This window comes from Dreissena polymorpha, chromosome 8 (assembly GCF_020536995.1).
Source record: "Dreissena polymorpha isolate Duluth1 chromosome 8, UMN_Dpol_1.0, whole genome shotgun sequence".
Classification (NCBI taxonomy): Eukaryota; Metazoa; Mollusca; class Bivalvia; order Myida; family Dreissenidae; genus Dreissena; species Dreissena polymorpha.
Window position 1 is genome coordinate 7,395,628 of NC_068362.1, and position 16,680 is coordinate 7,412,307.

Genomic DNA, 16,680 nt, shown 5'->3' on the forward strand with positions numbered 1-16,680 from the left:
AATACAGACCGGAACTTGTCATTGACATGTTACAATCAACTCTTTAATCAATCGAAACTAGTTTTCGGCATGTTATGCATTATAAATAAATAATATTGCTTATATTCTACAGAAAAAATACATATATCGTTGTGATTTCACCTAATAAACAAGAAGAAGCATTTTAATGGTATGCAATATCAATTTTGTAAAATCACGATAGAAAATAGTTTCGCATCATTATTTTTTAACCGCAAATAAATGTGAGTTTAGCCCTCGAAAAACAGGGTTTAAAATGTGCGTAAAATGTCATCTTTTATTTTTAGCACACTTTAAGCCTAACTGGATTTTTGCAAAGAAGATACTTCATTCAAAAGAACAAATTCATACAGGCGCAAAGTGTTGACCCTGATAAGCCTGTGCTGACTGCATAAAACCCGGTTTTCCCAGAGTGAGACTCATGTCTCTTTGAAGCTGAGTTGCGTGGCTATGCTATGACGATAAGCGCTAATATTAAAAGTAGATAATATATGTACTGCTCTGAGAAAACTGGGCATTATGCATTTGCTTAAAGTGTCGTCCCATATTAGCCTGTGCAGTCCGCACAGGCTAATTGGGGACGCCACTTTACGCACATGCATTTTGCCCAATTTTCCCAGAACAAGACACATATGTGCCCATAGAGAATTTTAAGGTCCATTAGCACACAAACACACGGACGAAATCAGAAACGGTTATTTCCTCTTTGTTTCACTCATGTAAAGCGCATATACTGTAATGATACACATGGTCGCCTACACAATGGTGTTGCAAAACACAGCGTATGCTTCAATATGCAATATGCATTTTCGGTGATTTATTGGCTTTTACGCATCAGGCGGACGATCTTAATAATAAATATCGTACGCTAAATTTTAGTTACGGCTAAGAATTTGATTTTAATAAGAGTTACTTATAATGGGGCCGTGCTCTGTGAAAAAAGGCTTTAATGCACACGTGTAAAGTGTCGTCTCAGATTAGCCTCTGCAGTCCGCACATTCTAAGCAGGGACGACACTTTCCGCAAGAACTTGATTGTTGCTAAGAAGAGTCTTTCTTTTAACGAAAACAATCATAAAAGCGGAAAGTGTCGTCCCTGATTAACCTTTGCGGACTGCAAGGCTTATATGGGACGGCACTTTACGTACATTCATTAAACCCCCTTTTCACAGAGCACGGACCAATTATATATGCTGAACCTTAATAATTGTATGTACTGAAATTAAACAACACGTAAACATACTAAGCAAATCAATGTTAAATATATATTACGCTTCTTCTAAAATGGTATCGCAATTAAAATGAGTATTTTAAGACTAAGCTTCGAGTAAATTTTACGTTTTTTATTTCATCACACACAACAAAAATAAGACAATAATTATCACAGAGTCTTGGTTCAAAACATTATGCACAACATGTAGTGACATTTGGTGAAAATATAACATTTATAAACAATTTACAATTTGAAAAAATAGAATCGTGTCCATGTTAAAATGGCCGCCACACTTGTTTTTGAGATGGGGAATCTCCGACCTCGTTGACCGGAACCGGATGTCTAACCGGAAGTTCGAGTACGGAATTCTGGGAGGTCTTGATTTCGGATATGTTCGGGGAATGATCGTCACAACGAGTGTCTATGGGCGTGGAGGTAAGCCTTATAGGCGTGGATTCCGATTCGCGCTTCAGCGTATGGTAGGGAACGGTCATTAACAGAGGCGAGAAAGCACTGTCAAATCCACTGTCGGGGGAGTAGTGAGATTTACACGGACTGGTCAAACTCTCCACTTTTACCTTGACAGGCGTTTTGTGTCCTTCACTGTGACATTTCAAGTTGCTAAGTCCGTTGCCATGGCTACGAGCCACACTGTAGTCTCGGGGCGAGATTGTGTCACGCGGTGCGCTCGTGATAGCCAGACGCGGCTGGCCGTGTCCCAGTGCGTACGCGACCTTGTTGGTTAGGTTATTGCGCATGCGCATGACCATTTCCGCCGGGTACGCGCGCGACGCTTCCATGTAGCGGACGGCCTCCGCGGCGCACTCTGTGTAGCCTTCTCGGTACTGGGCGATCACGCCGGAACTGGCGGCCATGGCGGCGCTGAGCTGTTGGTGGTGTATCTGCCGGAGGTGGCTGACGGTCATCTCGAGAATGTCGGCCTTGTCCAGCTTGGAGACTTGCGTGCCGCCCTGGAAACAAGAGGAGAGGGACGATTAATTATTTGAAACACGGTCATTAACGGTATTAGCAAGAGATATGAGCCTCGCTGAGATAAAACCGGGTTTAATGCAATGCGTAAAGTGTAGTCCCAAATCAGCCTGTTCGGACTGCAAACTCCGCATAAACTTTTTTATTCCAATAATAGACTTTCTTTAAACGAACACTGCAAAATAGGCGGAAAGAGTCGTCCCGGATTAGCCGGTACGTACTGCACAGACAAATCTGGAACTACACTTGCCAAAACGAGAGGAAATGGAGATTAACCCATTTATGCACAGTGGACTCTCCCATTCTTCTAAATGGGATCAATTTATTTCCAAAATTAGGAATGTTTTGTATATTTAATTCTATGTTTATAATATTTCATAAAGAAATTCCTTTTAGCAAACAGCGCAGACCCAGATGAGACGCCGCATCATGCTACGCTGTTTGTAATGTCCTTTTTCAGGACGCTATGCATGAATGGGTTAATAACGTGAAAACCGTTTAATAGCGTTTAGTTATATGTGAACCGGGACATATTATTTTGTAACGGAGAAAATATTCAAAATTTAGAAATATCTTGTAGTATGTTTTGTGAATATTTCAATCGTTCCCAAAATAGTTATTTAAAATTGACCAGAACTTAAATGTCCCTCTCATACGCATACACAGTTGTATTGTTAAACGATCTAAAGATTCTTATATTTTACCCATTAATATATCAAAGCTTTTTCGTTTGATTAATTTATATATTTTGTTGATTCACTTCCATTTTTGTTTCGAAATTTCTCAGTTCTCTTATACAAGAACACATGAAACGCAAGCAATAAACGTAAATGTTTTATATAATAGTATAATCCATGCTGATGTATATCAATTGTTTCTATAATAAATGTTTATTATGATCTTCTACTTACATTCTGTTTGATGTTCTCAAGAAGAATTGTTTTCAGTTGTGCCAGACAGTTGTTGATTCGTTCTCGTCTTTTTCGCTCTATCAGTGGCTTCTTTATCTGTAGAAGAAATTGTAAATTGTAAAATCGAAAGTTCATTATATTTCGCTGAATTAAGTGATTTGCACATGCAACAGCTGTTTATGCACCAAGAATTTACGACCTAAAACCGTGCAAATGTCATGATTATTGTTCAAAATGGTATACATTTAAACCAAACTTTTTAAAAACAACACTGATATTACCACTTTTCTTAAATATATAAAATGAAAATATTAACAGTATACTCGACAGGAAATTTTGTTGGTATAGTTGATATATACATGTCTGAAGATTATTGTGGAGTCTTAAATCTGTATTTGATATTCACAATAGTTTTAAGTGAAATGAAGGATACGAAAGTCACTGCCAAACTAATAAGTTTTTATCCTTAAGTATTTATCCTTCAAATCAACAAAAAATATCAAATAAAATAATGTACAGTGAACTAAAGACCTACCTTTCTCAGATACGATGTGGAAGTATCTGGTCTAACTGGTGAAACTTTTGCATCGCACATTTTCGTTTCCATCAATAACATTTAAACACTTGCACAAAAATCCACGTATTGGTTCACCACCAGTTGATATCCGTGTGTATCGGTATTCAGAATTGTACTGATGTCGACTGCATCTTTCCCACGTTATATATTCAGTAGCGCGTGGCCTGTGTATAGGAATGTAAACATAACGGTCAATTGAACAGATGGCGATACATCGAACCAACCAGAACGCGCCGCACAAGTATCGCGCGCGCGGAGCACTTAAGACGCGAGCGCTGATTGGTCCGGAGATCAGTGGACCGATTATTTTCTCCACATGACACTGATGGAGAGTGGAGAAGCAAAAATATCTGATGACAGACGCAGTCTACTGGCACGTGCCACGCGCGTTTAAACGGTACAATATGGCTATAATTCTCAACACTTGAATAATTTTCTATTATTCCAAATGTTAATTATAACTGCATTAATGTCAGGGTGGAATAATTAAATTCCGACAGTCGGGAGACAACATGGACTAGTGTATCGCTATTTGTAGGCTGACAGTACCCTAGCATAAACATCTGTCCTCCATTATATTGACACCGCAAATGTCTTGATTTTGTGAATGTACCTTTTCTTATTTATTTTAAAAATTAATAACAGCGCGTCGAGGAAAATATGCATTACATAAACAGTAGTGTTCTGTTCTTAAAGAAGAAAGGATTTTTATGTCCCGACTCGGGACTTTATACTAGACTACATTTCATTTTTGCTAGCATTAAATCATGTAAAGAAATGAATAATAAATGTGTGCATGCACAATGTATACTCTTTAAATTTGTATGAGGTATTAAGTATATCTAAAGTAACATTTTAGCGAGAATAATTACGTTTAACAGTTATTGGTATATAGAAAATATATCATAATTTAAAAACGCATGCGTATTTACATTAAAAATAACGTAGCCAAGTGGCAATAATCGTCTTATTTTTCTTTGTTTTCCCAATAATTAAACATATGTTCATTTGTGATAAAAAAGGAATATGTGCTGCGCTCTTTGAAAAATGGGTTTTTGCAGTCCGCACAGGCTAATCGGGGAGGACACTTTCCGCCTAAACTGGATTTTTTCTCAAAAGATACTTCCTTTAAACAGAATATATCATACAAGCGGAAAGTGTCGTCCCTGATTAGCCTGTGCGGACTGCACAGGCTAAACCGGCAAGGCATTTACGCACGTACAGTAAACCTCATTTTCACACAACACGGCTCATATTATATTTCTATAACAAAATATTGGACAACGTTGTATGAGGTTGTTATGATTTCGTTGTATGATATACTTAAAGATGCAAGTTCTATTTGGTGCGCTGTAATTTGTTGAATGAACATTTGAGATGCGGGCGTTGTTAAGTTATTTTGCGAAATAATACACATTATAATCGCGTGTGTTGTTATGTCATCCTGTCTTTAGACTTATTTGAAATTTTCAGAAAAACGGCGAGATCAAACGATGCAATAACGGTCCGTGTTTTTAATTAAATTGTATCTGATGTACGTAGACTCTAGGCGTGTTGCAGTTTTGCCATCAATTTCAATGTCGCATTGTTCGAACGTGCGACGCAAATCCGACGAACGATTACGTTTTATCGCGGACTCTGCCCCATCACAAAAACCTTCACACGCGCAGGTATCAACATTGTGATAACAAATTCACGGCCACGCCGCCGGGGATCCTTAGATCCTTGTAAACCCCCTCGCTGTCGTATTAAAACGTTTATCTATATAACGGTTCCAGGTCGCACCTCCTGTTCTAATTTGTTTACTTTTTCTGTTGGGGCTTAGCACGTATATCCTAACACTTTTGTCGGCGGACCCTTAAATCTATTATCGCTGTCGGAGAGTCCCTTTAAGGGCTTATTTACACTGTCTTATCAAAACTTACAACGATGGCCTGACGGGATATCGCACTTCGAACCTTCCGTTATTTATTATTTATCCAGCGTATTAGCGAAGTTTTTATCAAAATAATCGCCGCTCTTTGGATATACATCACGCCGACAAGAAATGTTATCATCTCTGATTAACAGTTTCGATGCGAACAATAGATTATACAAACCAATCTACCAATTTGTTGGTGTGACGATATTGGAAGACGCTTTGAAGACGAAATTCCGACGAATGATTTTTCATTATCGAGAATTGTGTAACCTATTTGTGTGTAATTTGTGTATTGCGCTTTGTGCAAGTTTATTGGAAATATACCATCGCATGCTTGAACTCGAATATTTTGTTTTATTTACGAGCACACATTCTCTTCTTTTCATGTAAAAAAATAGGGTAGGTAGTTCAGCCAAACTTGCGTCCCTATTAGTAAAAAAAACACGTTTTTTCCCCCACATTTGCAAAAAAATTGTGCATCTTGTCCTTCTTTAAAAATAAAAAACATATTTTGCGAGTATGATCAAACGTAGAAAAACTAAAAGAAAACTAAACCTGGAATCCATAAAAATGTTTCGGGCCGGAACCAACGATAATGGTCGGTGGCGAAGGCCTTACGTGGATGGGGTGCCCGGATCCTTGGACTCGAAATCACCAGAAAATTATTAGCCTTTAGGCTCAGAATACAGAATTTTTTCAAATCAGAATATTTAAAAAAAAAGTGCTCTAATATTAAGTAACATTATGCATTAACCCATTTAAGTCTAGCGTCTAGAAAAAAGGCCTTGGCAAACAGCGTAGACCCAGATGAGACGCCGCATGATGCGGCGTCTCAACAGGGTCTGCGCTGTTTGTTTTAAATGATTTAAGTAACAAATATTGTAAATATATAAATAAATATACTATACGTGCCTAATTTTGGAAAAAAAAATGATCCTATTTAGAAGGATGGGAGAGTCCACTAGGCATAAATGGGTTAAAATAAATTTCAAATATTGAGTAACATTATGCATTAACTGCCTCTATCTACACCATGTTTCAGGTAAAAACAGATAAGTAAGGATATTATCACCAGTGGCAGTCTGGATAACGCTGGACGTTGTTTTTTTTCCGTTTCTACGTATAATTATTGTTCTTAACCCATTTATGCCTAGTGGACTCTCCCATCATTCTAAATTGGATCAATTCTTTCCAAAATTAGGGATGTTTATAATATTTTGAATATTTCTTACATAAATTCCTTTAAGAAACAGCGCAGACCCTGATGAGACGCCGCATCATGCGGCGTCTCATCTGGATATACGCTGTTTACCAAGGTCTTTTTTCTAGACGCTAGGCATAAATGGGTTAAGTCTAATAATGGGTTGATGAATACGGGTCCTGATGAGAAAATTCATTAAATGCATTTACTTTTATATACCACGAACGGTCTTTAGTTTTGGATGTTCTCCAATAACTCGGCTTTAACTTGACGATGATGAGAGTTTTAAAACATAAATAATCGCCTCAAAGTACAATTTAATATATCTTTTTTTATTTGATATTAAATTATACATTATAGTTATGAAAACAATATTTGTATCTATTGTTGTCAATGTAATTGATTGGTTTGATAATATGGACAAGAATTTATGGAATAATATTATGGACAAACAATACCCTCCAAATGTCGGTCGTTTATTTTGCATACGCCGAATTATTGAGCTAAATATTTTTTTCGCATTAGTTACTTTTACAAATTCAAATTTATTTACAAAACACAATATAATCTAATTATTCACAAAGCAGTAAAGTATCTGCAGATTGAGCGAGCGCCTTTTAACAAAGCGATATGGCAACACCTTTATAAATTGATAGACGGTCCGATATTGTGTTTCTCAAATGATAAAAACATCAAGATTATTGTGAAAAGAAATCTGTAACTTTTCATAGTATGTATTTCATGTTTTGCAGAGTTTGTGATTACTCTACAGAGCACTGACATTTTTATGTAGAGAATCCCAATAAGACGATACTGTTTAAATAATTGCCTTTGATTGCTTCTTCTCCGAGAAAATAACCACTTAACGACGTTCCCGCTAGACGTCCGTGGAAATGCATTTAACTTGGCGTACATCCGGATCTAGAATGCAGTGTTTCCCAATCAAAAACACATGTCAGTTTGACTAGTTTTAATCAAAAAAAGTAGACGCAAAATGCATTTAGCAGACGAAAACGCGATTTGCTTTCCGGCACAATAAACTTGTCACGCTCCCACACCTGTGAATGCCACGCCGGTAACATCTGTAGAAATCAAGTGTCAAATTATGATTTTTCAATAATTCCCACAAATTGAAGCCCTCGAGTGTATCGGAATGATAATTTTGCGACATCGTCTCTCAAGCGCAGACGACAAAACAAAGAGCGCGCTCACGCGCGACGGGACGAGATGTGTATAGGAATGTCATACGATAGGCGTTCTAAATTTAGTGTCGCGTGCCGATAGAGTTGACACTGCGTTATCGACAGGTGGTGTAGCATTAAAAGACGACTTTATTGATAAATCTGTTTAAAATGAGATTTATTTTCAAATGGTTTCACATAACTTTGAACAAACATAGAAATAGATATATCAAATAAATACATTACTGACACGCCGGGGCAAGGAAGTTACGCTTTCATAAACGTTTACTCATGAAATTGGCTTCCGTTTCGATTTGTCATTCATAATTACAGATTTTGTTATATAAATGGTCGTAAAGAATCAGGAATGTTCTTTTATAGGGGCCTTTTCACAGATTTTGGCATGTTTTGAACTTTGTCATTAAATGCTTTATATTGATAAATGTAAACATTAAATTTTTAAGGCTCCAGTAAAAAATCAAATATAAAATTTTAAAAAGAAAAAAAAGAAAATTTAAAAAAGAAAAAAAAAGTAGCCCGCAGCAGGGCTCGAACCAGTGATCTCCGGAAACCTGAAGTAAAAACGCATTAGCCAACTGAGCTATCCTGCCAAGCATAAATAAAGTGCGTATTTTATACGTTATATAAGGAATCTTTGTAGTTTTACAAATTTAAACGACAACAACAGAACTTTCCAAATTATTCAATCGTTTTGCGTTGCAACGCTCTATAATTTTTAGATTTTTAAAACGTCAAAAGATGCATATAATGGCTATATTAGACCATGGCAAATGTTCAGTAATACTGCTTCCTCACAAATATCATAACTAAACCGAAAATTTGCGAATCTGAAACAACTTTTTTCAATTTTGTCAATTTACCAAACCGTGAAAAGATCCCTTTAACGGAAAGGTTTAATAATACAAATAACAAACACACTATTAATATTAAACACATCGATAATAATGTTCATGAAATAGACTCTATTTTAAGCCTGATAATTCTCAAACTATGAGTCATTTTTATACTTCGAAAACTTTTTTATAAGTATCATAATGAATACGGGTACGGATTCTATTTTCTTCGTTGGAACCTGAACTGTCTGCCCGCTGATCAAACGTTCATTGTTTCGCTTGGTGGTGCAGTATGCGCCCGGCGAACGGTCAACAAGTGGCTGAAACTCTGATAACGTCATGATGGCGGCGATAATCCTAGATCCAATTCAATAATTACCTTAATTACATCAGAGATAATAGTGTTGACTGACAAGCCGAGAACTCTAGCCCCCGTGCACGAACCGTTACTCGTGCAGTCAATATGACGTAACGCGTTTCACATTACGTGTCATTTATACTGGCTCACCGGTTCACCTAGCAAAACTCACAACGTGTTAATTTCTTAATTAACATAAAAATCAATTAGTGTCAGGGAAGCGATGAAAGTGAAACACGACACTTTTTCCTGGATGCGTGACGTGGGAAGAAGCATATAATTATGGAACCGGGGGTAGAAAGACACGTTTCTCCATTTTGTTAATTGTAACCCTTCAACAGTTAGACTTCAACATTTCATGTTAACTTCGAAAGGAAGTCATTATAACGATAGAATTTCAATTGATTAATTACAAATAACAGTTAACGGTTGTATGACGACAGAACCCTGACCACATGAGTCTTGTTCTGTGAAAATGGGATTTAAAGCATTGCGTAAAGTGTCGTCCCAGATTAGCCTGTGCAGTCCGCAGAAGCTAATCAGGGACGACACTTTCCGCTTTTATGATATTTTTCGTTTAAATGAAGTCTCTTCTTAGCAAAAATCCAATTTAGGCGGAAAGTGTCGTCCCTGATTAGCCTGTGCAGACTGCACAGGCTAATATGGGACGAAACTTTACGCACATGCATTATTCCCAGTTTTCTTAGGCCACGACTGATATATACACAACGACGTCAGTGACGACGACGACCTCGAAGAAGGACATACCAAGATGATTAGGATGACGATATTTTTTGCGTACATTTATCGTTGTGATTTTGATTTTTTTTTAAATATTGGTCAAATATAATACGTGTTTTTCTTTCTTCCATGAGCATTCGAGATGTTCGTGTTTAGTTTGATAATTCATTTCAGGATCTGTTATTGTGATCTTGTTTTTTTTATAACTGAAATCCTTTGAAAAATGCTACCATGTTTGTGTACAATCGCATGTCTAAAAACAAAGAATTTTCCGCTTTACCAAAATAAAATGTACATATATATATATATATATATATATATATATATATATATATATATATATATATATATATATATATATATATATATATAAATGTTTTAGGAACAAAATAACATCTTTATAACTTAAATTATACTAATTGAGCCATCCCCATGCAATATACAAATGTAAACCAGGGAGCGTACAATCGCTGGTCTAAAAAGATATTAATTGTCCGCATTACTACAAATTAAAAATATATCCATATAAATGTATTAAAAACGAAATAACATCTTTATAACTTTTATATTACAAACTGAGCCAGCCTCGTGCAATTTACAAATGTAAACCATGGAATACGTCGGTTTCCATCTGCTTAAGCGTGAAAAGCGGGTGATAATCGATATAGCAGGCGACAACGTAACGATGACATCACGTCGCCAAAACCAGCGAGGCCCTTATTATTAATAGTTGTAGTATCTTTGACACTTCGAGTACCCTGTTATGATAATTCAGTGTGCCAGAAATTATAGGAAACTAATGGCCCCCCGCTGCGGCGTTGCTATCTTGTGGCTGAATGATGATTTTAAGCCCGCGATTAGTGGCCATTGAAAGGGTCTTATGATTGTGTATTCATAATTATGTGACCTCATAAGGCGTACATTTGTCTCCCTAAATGAGATGCCAATACATGGCATCCATGACGTATTGAATACAGTAACAATTAGTGACGTAATACGCATTCTTGGCAATAATTGTGATGATATTTTATGATTTTGATGTACTAAGTTTTATGAAAATTTAATAATTTTGCTACGCTGTTCATGGTAATACCATGTTGTTCCAAATACAAAGAACCGCCTAATTGTTGTTAAATTTATCTAAATATAAAACAACGAAAACAGAGTTCCCGATGTGTAAAAGTTTTCTTTGCTTTTGGAAAACTTTTACACATATTGATAAGTCATTTTAGAATCCCAAAATTATCCGCTTTACCAGAGCAGAACAGACCAGAACTGAACAGACAGTTTATAAAGACTGATACGTATGACCATTGTACTTAATGCGTACAACAATAAATAAAGTAATGTCACGTGTCAGTAAACAGTAAAGATAACCAAATAAAAAATACAATGTATAGTATATTTGTGCGTGTACATTCAATGAAATTTCGATACAAAATAATAACAGAGAGCAACAACGATTTTAAAGAGAAGATAATAATTTCAAAGCAGTAAGGATACACTATTACTTTTCATTAACTATGGTCTATATGATATAATTTTTACCAAAAAAAAAATACGAAAAAGAAAAACGAAATCAAATATATAAATAATATTCATAACTAGAAAGTGATACATAGTCTTATTTAATTAAAGAGAAGTACAGTAAACTATTAATTTCAAATGAATGGTATTTTTAATAGAATTTCGTATAGATATGGCTTTCTTTGCAAATATTTGCATATATTAATAATTTTAAATTTACATGTTGATATTAATAAACTATGGAACTAAACAACAGATGGATACATGTAATCAATACGTTTACTGTATTTTGGCCATAGTAAACGGTAGCATGTGCAAGCACAAATGAAATGGAATTTCCCGTTGATTTCAACAGACATTAACGCTCTTCACGAGGGGTATTGTTGCGTTAATATCTTCCGATCTGAATTTTCAAGCGGTATGTAGAAGACCTTAATTTTACAAAGCATAAACGTAGACTCTTGGACGATAAATCTATGTAGTATTCATATTCAAGAGTAGTTATAAATATTCGAATAATATCTAGAATAGAGCTTCTATACATATTAAACACCATTCTTGTCAATGTCAATAATTCTGCATTTAAATTCACACACAAATCGCAGTGAAAATAAAAAGTGAATATCGGCATTCGTTTAACAATTACTTTACACTTGAAACCCAATTTTTGCATCCTTTTGACTTTTAATACTTATTCAAATATTAAATGGGATGTTTAAACAAAATAACAACAACAACACAAGAAAACGGAACACTTTCAGTGTTTAATATTATTGATACGATATTATGTAAAAAAGCGAGCACGTTTTTTTTTAACAAAATCATTGAAGTATTTTGTATCTGATGAATGAGTGGTGGTGGTGGTGGCAATGGCAGTAGCAGCAGCAGCAGCAGCAGCAATTGTAGTAGAAGTTGAACCTTATACATTATTACATTTTTGCTACACTAAATTATGTAGACATTTTTATGAATGGTACGCTCACGTGATAATACAACTTTCGTTAGACAGATGCCTTGTAACCCTCGATGACCACTTCTCGACCTCAAGAACTGACCAAACATATGACAAGCGTCCAACTGCCCACTGGTCACTCGGCAAACAACGTTGTTTGCTGAAAAACTCATCTAGTTTACTTCAATAATTCAAATAGCCGCACAGAAAATCTTACCGAAAACCTGGCGTAAATTCTTTGTCAACTGTTGTTGTTATCTTGATAGGTCCTTTAGCATAATGAGGACCGAAAGGTTACTGGTCAAATAAAGGATTCGACAAAGTGTCTTTGACGAAATTTAGTTTACACAGCGGATAATATTGATCTGGACCGGCTTAAGAGCAATAAAAGGAAATACAAGTGGTCGATGTGTTCAGTCTAGAGACTTTACCCCTGGACCTGAGTACTTTCTACTTTCACACCTTCATGGCTGCTGATTAGGGATATCAGCCAGAGCTGACCACTGGGGTCCCTTTCACCACATGGAACATTAACAGAGCAATAAATCTCTGCACCTGTTTCTTCAACACACAGAGATAAGGCATCAATATTACACATGAGTCCCTGGTCTTGGTATTTGTGTCTGTTTAGCAGTAAGACCGGAATTTACAAAGAATCAAAGTACTGAGATGTTGAGAATAAAAGGTAAGCATTTGTTTTTATTATTATTATTATTGTTTTTATTATTATTATTATTAATTTATTATTATTTTTATTATTCCAACCCATCTAGCCCTAATTATGCCTTTAGAGGTATTGTGCAATTAAATTTGCAAAAATGTTAAATAAATCATACAAATTGTATAATAAATGTCTTGTCATTTTTAGAGAAAATGTATTATCATTGTACTTAAACACATTTTATCAAGTTTGTTTAAATTGTATGGATATCTAAAAGAAACATAGTTGCCATTGGGCGGGGCGTATTTTCTTCTCTGAAACCGCTGGGTAGATTCATACAATATCTTGAGACAAGAGTGACACTTTGTTTTTGTTTTTAACAAAAAAACATAGCCGCCAGGGGGTGCGGACTATTTTCCAATTTATGTACGCTGGTTGTCTGAAAAGAAATAAGAATATGTTTATTAAATGAGGTTAGCATGGCGTGATCTTTATATCTTTATGCTTCATTATATCTTGAACACTTACATGTAAATGTATTAGGCAGCAATTCATGCCTTTGTAATAACCTATGGATCACTTTGAACGACGCATTTTAGCGTTTCTCTTTTCCTTGCGAGGATTTTGTTTCATACAATACATAAGCGAATTCGGTTAATGTTTGATTTGCTTCATTCACTTTCAACTTTTCACAGTTGAATTAGGATTGCAAGTGACATTTATCAGAATTATTTTTTCAGTATGTTTACTTTAAATGATCAAACTAATTGTCAGCTAGGCAATGCTTATCACAACAGTATTAATTCTCTATTGCTAAACAAACTCGATTACATGTAGTTTATTTATTGAATTGAAAATACCAAACTGTATAGTTGGTAACATTTTACTTAACAATACTAAATGATATGGTTTTTACTTCTAAATTCACAGGAAGATGAAGAACTTCCGCCAGGCAAGAGGCAAAACTGGAGAAGGCTCAAACAGCAAAACGGAACATGTCAGGTGAAGCTTTTTTTCTTATTGGTGGAATTATTTTTTTATTTAGTTCAATCGACTATCATACGCTAACAAAGCAGATATATGAATCTATGTTAAGTTAATCTTTATAAGATATAGAAGTTAATCCATGGGTATATAAATCATGTGATTTAGTCTTATATCCCCTTTCCTTTTCTTCTTGCAGTTCAACAACAGATGAGCCATGCAACATGGACCATGTTGGAGAAGAAATCATTTAAACTTCTGTTTTTCTATGTGAAGGCATCAGATTTTTTGTTGTGAATGTTTAGGGCTTAATCAGTTGAATAATTTATTGTATAATAATTGTATGCATAATATATGTGCAGTCTACTTTCAATATTTCGGAGTTGTATTGGACAAGGTTTCACATAATTATCGAATTATTGGCATTTCTGGTAATTCGGACACGTATGATTAGTTATCCCTAACATGATACAAGTAAAAAAATGTAAAATAATAGGTATTTTATTCAGATAAAACATCATAAATATCCATGGAACTCGAGATAACCGAGTTCGAGATATTAATAGTAGACTGATTGTATTATAATTTTATTGATTTCTTTGATTTACGGTGTCTGCCAATAACGTTTTTGGTATTATATGTGTATTTCTCATAACGTTTGTAAACATTAAATAGTTTTACATACATGTAATGTTTTGAAATTAATTGTAACAGTACATGTTGCTATTTCTCAAATAAAACATGTGTTTTGAATATACATGTAGATATGTTATTTTATAATGTCTCAGTGGACTGATATCATGTGTAAATGGAATATAAGTTTAATGTCAAATTAATGTCCATTTTGATAGCAAACAGAATAAATCTATAGTCAGAAGCTTAAGCTAAGCCTCTGATCTTAACCAAGTGTACAATCCGTGTCTCCTTAATGTCTCAATCCTGTGTTGTTGTTTTTTCTAATTTTAATGCATAAGTGAAATTTATTCTGCAAATAGCTCCGAGTTTGATCTGGAATATATCTGTTAGCAAAATACTTAACCAATCCCTATTACCAGGACACCTACTGTATATGACATTTGATTTTACCTAAAATATTGGGGGTTATTTTCCATGATATTGGTTCAATCTAGCTCAAACTTGCCCTGATATTTATTTCAGTAAAATTCGTTATAGGACAAAACAGATGATAACAGATAATTTTAAACTTTGCCTACCTTCGGCAAATAATGGTCTATGGGGGGAATTATTTTTTATGGATCTATCTACATGAAATTTTTTCCCCATAAGCAATTAAGAATATTCAAGCAAGTTTGAGCTATATACTTGCTTGTATATAATTATCATTGAACACGAATCCCATTCTCAATGAAAAAAATAGACTGGCAAAATCACTGATTAGCAAACGAATATGAATAAGTACTAATTAAGAAGCAATTGTAAAATATATTATCATCTTGTAAGTTAAGCATTGCACAGTAACAAAATTTGCAAAGTATCTCTCTTCACATGCAACTGACCACAGCACATTTTGCAGTTAAGAATCCGGTGTGTAAAGCATTCAGCACAAAACTGTAGCAATACAGTAACAATGCCTCATTTTCATATTATCTGATAACACTCTTTAGTTCTGAGTTTTAGAACTGATAAGCCACTGACCACTGTCAAGCTGTCAGAGATAATTGGTTTATGGGAGGACCTGACCACAAAATGGCTATTAACACATAGGTGAAAATTAACTACATCACGAGTGAAATTACTACGCTTTCTGGGGTGCATCTGAGGCTCCGGCAAAGTCCCTAAACTGTGTTAGGGATTAAAACACTCGCAGGCACAAGACTTTGTTGACTTTTAAGATCTGCTTATGCGTTTGTGTTCACTCAGAGTAAACACTTACATATGATATTTTACATTTAGCACATTACAATCCGACATCTATAACACCGAAAAGTATATCTTGTTCACTTTGTCTCTATTTATTCAAATTGAAGAGAATATTATTATGATTTTAAATATCAGTATTTTACATGCATAAGTATACAGTTTCTTTCTTTCAAACAAAAACTACCAAGGCATCAACAGAAACAACAACTACAATTAAACTATTATACAATGATTTCATGATTGATATTATATACAGTACTTGTTTTCCGTCGCTTAAATAATTTATTATGTGCATCTAGCTGAGTCATAAAGTGTATTGGCATTAAGATCCTGTCTTAAAACTAAACAATCGATGATACAAATAATATTGGAATTATAACAACTGTTTTTTATTTGTCAGTCCTCGTGAGAATGTTCAAATAAATAACATACAATGTATACTGCAGTATTACATAGAATATTGCAATGATTTTCACGCCATATTCTTTGATTTCAATTTATACAGTAGGCGTATTGATAATGTGTTAATTACTATATAATAGTATAACGGTTGTACAGTGCAATGATAAAACATGGATTGAAATAATTTTCAAGCCACGCTTAACGGAAATGCTGAGTATATGGTTCCTGGTGTTATCAGTCCCCGTAAGGACGTGAAAAAATTGCGCTCGCCGCCCATATTTCAGGGCGTCGGCGCGGGGTATTGGGTAT

At 35.0% G+C, this 16,680-nt stretch overlaps 1 protein-coding gene, 1 long non-coding RNA gene and 1 other non-coding gene across 3 annotated transcripts in view; 1 reads left to right on the plus strand and 2 right to left on the minus strand.

The window, feature by feature from the left end:
• Positions 1-1,377: 1,377 nt before the first annotated feature.
• LOC127842345 (transcription factor HES-4-like) lies at positions 1,378-3,842 on the minus strand. The gene is made up of 3 exons (XM_052371808.1): positions 3,667-3,842; positions 3,132-3,227; positions 1,378-2,201 (listed from the first exon to the last, which is right to left on the minus strand). The coding sequence occupies exons 1-3, from the start codon at positions 3,745-3,747 to the stop codon at positions 1,506-1,508; spliced, it is 873 nt and encodes a 290-aa protein (XP_052227768.1). The 5' UTR covers positions 3,748-3,842; the 3' UTR covers positions 1,378-1,505.
• Positions 3,843-12,860: 9,018 nt separating this feature from the next.
• Positions 12,861-14,417, plus strand: LOC127842351 (uncharacterized). The gene is made up of 3 exons (XR_008031559.1): positions 12,861-13,128; positions 14,035-14,106; positions 14,288-14,417. It is a non-coding gene; the product is annotated as an uncharacterized LOC127842351 (long non-coding RNA).
• Positions 14,418-16,609: 2,192 nt separating this feature from the next.
• LOC127843291 (U4 spliceosomal RNA) overlaps positions 16,610-16,680 on the minus strand; it is a 141-nt gene continuing 70 nt past the window's right edge. Inside the window, exon 1 of the small nuclear RNA XR_008032200.1 lies at positions 16,610-16,680. This exon is cut by the window's right edge and continues 70 nt beyond it. This is a non-coding gene — a small nuclear RNA (U4 spliceosomal RNA).